Source organism: Pundamilia nyererei, unplaced genomic scaffold, assembly GCF_000239375.1.
Source record: "Pundamilia nyererei isolate P.nyererei 1_Seehausen unplaced genomic scaffold, PunNye1.0 scaffold00308, whole genome shotgun sequence".
NCBI lineage: Eukaryota > Metazoa > Chordata > Actinopteri > Cichliformes > Cichlidae > Pundamilia > Pundamilia nyererei.
The window spans coordinates 1-6,827 of NW_005187709.1; the positions used below are offsets into that span (position 1 = coordinate 1).

General features: G+C 40.6%; 1 protein-coding gene across 1 annotated transcript in view; it reads right to left on the reverse strand.

The window, feature by feature from the left end:
* Positions 1–839: 839 nt before the first annotated feature.
* Positions 840–6,827, reverse strand: part of agfg1a (ArfGAP with FG repeats 1a) — a gene marked incomplete at its 3' end in the record, with an annotated part of 17,940 nt that continues 11,952 nt past the window's right edge. Inside the window, exons 8-13 of the mRNA XM_013915469.1 lie at positions 5,657–5,872; positions 4,471–4,654; positions 4,264–4,343; positions 3,731–3,835; positions 1,268–1,450; positions 840–1,010 (exon numbers count right to left, since the gene is read on the reverse strand). Of these exons, the coding sequence (XP_013770923.1) occupies positions 840–1,010; positions 1,268–1,450; positions 3,731–3,835; positions 4,264–4,343; positions 4,471–4,654; positions 5,657–5,872 (939 nt within the window). The remainder of the gene's footprint in view (positions 1,011–1,267; positions 1,451–3,730; positions 3,836–4,263; positions 4,344–4,470; positions 4,655–5,656; positions 5,873–6,827) is intronic.

Below are 6,827 nucleotides of genomic sequence, written 5' to 3' on the forward strand. Positions count from 1 at the left end.
ATGATTCCACACTACTTCAATAATGTTATGGCCCGGGCTCTGGGGAGGCCAATCCATGACTGATAGTGTTCCACTGCGTGGTTTTCCATTCAGATTTGCTTTTGGCAGTGTGTTTAGGATCATTGTCATGGTGACAAATATAGCAGCAAAGTGGTTCAGAAGGTCCTCAGTTCGACTCCACTATCTGTGTGGAGTTTGCATATTCTCCCCATGTTTGCATGAGTTATTGGTGTGAGTATGAATGGTTGTCTCTCCATGTTAGCCCTGTAAAAGCCTGGCTGCCTCTCACGGGTAGCCGGGGTAGGCTCCAGTCTCCACAGTGTCTTACAGATGTCTGTATACACAGTGGAACCCTCTCCTGACGTTTTTTGAACATACTGCTTCCTGAAGAATGGCTTCTTGTCGGCCACCCTTCCACTAAGACTATTTCTGATGGATCAACTGAAGAGTCAGATGATGAGGGTCAGCTCTCAAGTCCAGATCTAAATCCAGTCGAGAACCTCTGGCAAGATCTGAAAACTGCTGTTCACAAACGCTGTCCATCTAATCTGACTGAGCTGAAGCTGTTTTGCAAAGAAGAATGGGCAAGGATTTCAGTCTCTAGAAAAGACTGGCTGATGTAATTGCAGCAAAAGGTGGTTCTACAAAGTGTTGACTTAGGGGGCTGAATATTTACGCACACCCCACTTTTTAGTTATTTATTTGTGAAAAATGTTTGGAATCATGTATGATTTTTGTTCCACTTCTCACGTGTACACCACTTTGTATTGGTCTTTCATGTGGAATTCCAATAAAATTGATTCATGTTTGTGGGGGCCGAATACTTTTGCAAGCCACTGTAAGAAATGAAAGATGAGTTAAGATTTTTGCACAGTACTGATCCAGGAGACTATAGCACATAGCCACCAGACTAACCAGAAAAGGGTTGCTAGAGACCATAGGTCCTGCCATTGCCTGCCCAAAAGGAGTTGCAACAGACTTGGCCTGGCCGAAGGCTGGAAATCCTCCACCTGAAAGACATAATGTGATTTCAACTGTTACATGATGGACATGGATCTCTCTCTCTCTCATTTATCTATCTAGCTTGCTCTATATTATTTTCATATAGCTATAAATATAATTAAAACAATAATAACAATAATAATAATATTACCAAATCAAATAAGACCTCTTCCGTCAGGGTTAATAAAATGAACCAAATATTACATGAAGAAAAGTCTTCAACATTTTATAGACGACCACTTGACAACTACAGCTCAAATCTCACCATAGCCATTATTGTCTACATGACACACACCGTTGGGTTGCTGGGGATACGCGGGAGGCTGAGGGAAGGGAGCCTGACCAGGAAAGGGTTGCTGGAACGTTCCACTAAAGCTGGTGGGGAGGTTGAAGGCTGCAGTATTCCCAAATCCAGCTGGCATACTCATGGAGCCTGTGCCAAATGGTGCTGCAAAATAGCAGAACAGCAACATTTAGGAACCAACAAAAGCTCAACACATAATAGGCAAAATTTGGTTTGATCTATTGCTGCGATTCTGTAACCCAGTGTGACTCGTTTTGGGCAAAAAAAGTCTACAATTCAGTATTGTGTGTCGTGCTGGGATTGCCAGAATCTCAGTTTTGTTTCGTTTTTTATTTGGCTAGTTTAAACACATGCAATAAGAGTGTCTGCACACAAGCTGTAGAAAAAAAGAAAAGAGGGAGTCAGAATCAGACATCAGTAAGTAGGGATGGGTACCGGTATCCGGTTCTGACATAAACTGTAGTAACCAGACCGAAAAGCAGCGCACATTTCAGTGCTTTATTTCGGTGCTTTTTTTCCTGATATGTGATACACTTCTAGCCAATCATTTTACGTTTCCAAGGATAGTAGGCGGGTCCAGGTACGTACGTTCTTTTAGAGCAGAGCTACAGATTAAAATGCCCAAGGCGAAGCGGTCAAAAGTCTGGCTGTACTTCACAGCAAAATATGCAAACTCAGCAGCAACAAGTGCTTTAAGCTGATACTGTGATACTGTCAAAGGAGGTAACACCTCAAATCTGATGAAACACCTGGCGACGTATAGTGTTTTTTTAAACGCCGAGAAATGCGCTGTATGATAGCTTTCTGCGAGACCTCACATCGAGCGCATCTACTGCGGGTGGGTTGCCTGTTATCGGACGCGGAGTCAGCAACATCCCCCAAAAACCCGAAGAGGAGAGTCCTGGCCCCTAGCCCTGCCAGTGTAGCAGAAATGATGAGGATGATGGTGGCAGCAGCCGTTCTTCTCTGCGTGAGTAGCTTAATGTTGTTGGTGTGTAATTTACATTGAGAAGGCTAACCATGTTATTACATTAATGCATGTAAGGTGAACTAACAACACGTCGTAGTTACATGCGGCTGTCTTCTTGTTTGATGGCAGATACTCCCTTCACCCTGGCCAAAAAGGCTAAAATGACCAAAGAAAAAGTGGAAAACAGTTAAACATGAGAGGTTTTTGGACAAAGTTTGTGTTTTTTTCCATTGTTTAAGCACTGTTATCTAACACTGTTATCTAACACTGTTATCTTTTTACAAAAAAACCAAAACAAAAAAACAAAAAAACAGCTGAACATGAGAGATTTTTGACCAATTTTGTGTTCTCCATTCTTTAAGCACCGGTTTGAGCACCGTTTAAGCATCAGCACAGTTTCAAAAGTACCGGTTTGGCATCGGTATCGGATAAAACCTAAACGATACCCATCCCTATCAGTAAGTTTAGTGGCAGTGTCTGATCTCTGGTGAACACACAGGAGCAACAGCTGGGATCAAAATGTGTCAAGACAGCCAGCTAAAAACCAAGCAATTCTATCAGTGATTTAAGAAAAACAAAAGAAAACACACACACAGTTTACAGCTGATAAAGTGATACAGGCTTCATTCATTCATTGAATGAAGCATATCTGGTAATTAGCGTGATTAATAACTCAGGGTGTAAGTTTTCGTTTAATGAACAATAAAGTTTAATATTTCCCCTTTAATTCTTTAACCGAGAAGAGGACCATGCTGCAGAAACCACAGATATTTGGGAAACATGAATCCATCCTCAAACCTATCGTTATTAGTCATTTCTCATTCAGCTTCACTCTGTTCCTCTGTGATGAAATGGTAACTGGATTATTGGGCTATTTCAGTGGTGCCGTGTTTACGTCTTTCGAGATTTTCCTCAGTGACAGCTAAAATCATTCACTGGCAGAGCAAAGCACATGAGAGCAAAGGGGAAGCAGTTAGCACAAACAAACCTACCAAAGGTGGGAGGATACCCATGCCAATGAAGAACCCTCATCAAGCCTGTCCAGCACGCCAAGGACAATAAGACAGACAACTGAATCTAAAAATTCTTCACCATACCGATTTATTTTTAAAATCAATCTCTGCACACCAGTAAATGGCAACACTTCTCTTGCTAACCAGTTCCATAGTGAATTGTAGTTTTCAATCTTTTTGCCCTCCTCCACTTTCCTGTTGCTTTTTCTGTGTTTGGCACTGTCAGAGATATAATCACTTCTGAGGTAGCACAGGCAAAGGTTGCCACTTCCAATGTGCAAAAAAAGACTGCTTTTAATACACTAACTTTATGACTGAACAAGTGCATTTAATTTCTATACACACTGTTAAACTGAACTACTAAACTAAGTGAGTAAGCAGGGTGTTAAGTGAGTAAGGTGATTCTCAAAACACACACAGACACAGCCAACAAAAACAAACCTGCTGCAGCTGCAACAGTTGCTGCTCTGCCATTGCACTGGAATGGGTTGGTTGGAGCTGCTGCTGGGACAACACCAGGAGCTACAAATGGATTGGTTGGGTGTGCTGATGGGAAAAACAGCATCAAATTAACATTAATTAGCATGAAGTCCTAAGCAGAAGAATACATTAAACATTTTTCTTTTTTAAAGATAGCTTATAGAGGGTGTTTTGACAGTTCCACGTCAATGTCCTTTATACATCACTAATTAACTAATGTTAATGAAACAAAAATAAATTCTTGACCATACTAGGCTGATTCTTGCCAAATTAAGTTTTAAGTTATGATAAAGTTATGATGCTTTAAGAATCATCATTTAAGTACGCAAGTTGTACAAAAAGAAACTGCCAAATCTCTCGGTGATTGTCTCAGTTTCCTCAACCTCACTCTAAAATTATTTAGAAATGTAAAACATGAACAATTACTAACAACCGTGTCAATTTTGTGAACATTGTTACCATAACAAATCAGAGACGTGTTTAAGTTCACTTACCTCCAAAACCCTGAGCCATGCTGGGCACAGCCTGCTGTATTTGTGCTGTTGACACCCCCGTCTCTGAGCCAAACACACTCCTGTTTAGGAAAGGATGCAAAAAGAAAGGTACTCGGTGGCCTTTTCCTAAGTGTATTCTGGAACACTGATCATCAGAATGAAGAAAAAAGATTTGTCTGATTTATGTTGGTTTGTGCAGTCTCTTACCCTTGTGAGGTGCTGGTGGTATTGTAAACAATGGTGGCAGGTGCTGAGGTGCTGAAGACTGTATCAAGCTCAGCTAGAGCAGCATAGCGGTCTCCACCTGCTGGCTGTTTCTGAGGCAAACCACCCACTCCTGCTGCTGCTGCTGCTGCTGCTGCTGAGCTCACCCCACCAGGAATACCACCTCCTAGAATAGAAGTACATAAAAGCAAAGCCAGGTTCAATTTACCTCAGTTCACTTAATGCAGAAGAAAATGCTGTTAAACTTTCAAAGAGGTCCGGAGATAGCTGCCATACTGAACCTACTGAAATTAATAGGGAATAAATGTTAGGTCATTAGGAAGTGTATATTTTCTAGGCCAAAAATACATATTTATATGAGAAAAACCAGCTCAGTACAATTCACAGATACTCAAACACCAAACTTCTAATAATGTGGTATTAAAATGCTTCAGTCAAACCTAGATGTATAGCATTCACAGAAGTGAGGAGGCATTTCAGTCATGTCCAGTTGCCTTTTTGCAGCTGGTTCAGTAACATTGAGGTATAGACAATCGTGATCAGAAGTTTACATTCCCTGTAAGAATTAATGTCCTGGCAATTTGGGGATTTTGAGCATTTCTTTGTCATTGTTCTAAGAAGCAGGATTGTTCAAAGTCCAAGGAAGTCAGTGAAGATACGAGTATTGGTCAATTCAATGGCTGCTATCAAACAAATTCTTTTTATGCTGGCAAAGAGGCCAGAAACTACCAGTTACAGTCAATCATCAGTAACGAGAAGTTAAAAGGTTTTGGCCTTGTCAAGTTAAAAGATTATAGAACCTTTAGCACTGCTTATTAAAAGATTTAAGTGAATGTACGCATATATTTGAATTAGATAACCTCCCAAACGAATTAAAACGTGTGCAATTTTTTTAAGTCATTAGTCTAAAAGCCCAAAATTTCCTTGACATTACATACACTCATCGTGGGCATGAAACTTCTGACCTCTACTGCAAGTATAAATTGCTAGAAAATGTAAACCAGCCCTTTTTTAGAGACTGCCTATCCCTGCCAGGAGAAGAAAACTTTTAGGGACTTAAATCTATGCGCCTAATTAAACCTAGTTTTCTGTTTGTATTTTTGTTTTTCAGTCATTCTCTAGCCCTACAATGGACATCTATGAAACAGGCTAGGCATGAAGGGTTTACCTGGCTCTGTTTTGGCAGAGCTAAATATGTTATCCAGGTCAGCCAGGGCTGCGTATTTATCGGCAGAAATGTTAGTACTCTGTACAACGTCTCTGCCAGCTCCTGTGGAGTTACTCTGGGAGGAGGAACTGAAGGATCCAAAGTCAGCACTACACGATTTGGGGAAGTTCTCAAAATTTGCAAAACTGGCATTTGCTAGTCCCCCTGAGGCGCTACCTGTATGAAAGAGAGAGATTAAAGAGTCATAAGGGGGACTGTAATTGTTGGTTTTGAGAAACAACAAAACAGGTTGGAGAGGGAGAGAAGAAGCTGCATGAAGGGTAAACTTGGGAGTCAGGCTGGTAAAGGGACACCTTCTAAAGGATAGATAGCAACATCTGTCCTTTGTTACACTGCACTATGCTGGCTTTTCATTAGCCTATGAACCAAAAGAGCACACACAATTAGCACTTATATGTGTTAGAGGCTGAGCATGTGCAGGGCAGCAATTTTCTTGTGTAACTCCAATACTTCCGACTTCACCACGATACTGTGGAGAAAGGAAGTTAAAGACAAAACTCATCAAAATGTATTCACTGAGAGATAGAAAACAAGTTGCTATCTCCCAAAAAAATCTCTTTAATATGCCAACAACCCTGCAGATTTTACTGAGCGCTGTAATATCAACACGATCACACTCAAGCAGGTCTAAACGTGTTAGAGCAAAACGAAACATTAATCTCTTAATGTTTACCTATTTTCTGCAACAGACTGCAAAATAATCACTCTCTTTATGCAACTAATTCAACACGCCATGTCAATGCTTGGAAACCCTCAGTTCACACATTCCTGCATATTACAGAGAAAAATTGAGGTTTTGCTACAGAGCAGTAATTTCCAAATTGCAGCACATAAAGAGCAGATTTGTATGGAGCCCATTAAAAGCAAACACAGAATAATAAATTATTTTGGACACCGAGGTAAAACAATCAGAGCTAACTGGGACGCAGCACAGTTGTTGTGACCCTAAGGGGGAGAGAAGGCAATTTTTAGTAATGACACCGATACCGCTGCATTTTAATCAGCAGTTCACTGCTTTCTATGAAATATTGGTTATTTAATGAGTTTTAGGTCAGGGACACTAAAGGAGTCTGAGTTTAAAGGCATCCCACATTACAGTTTACAAAAAATA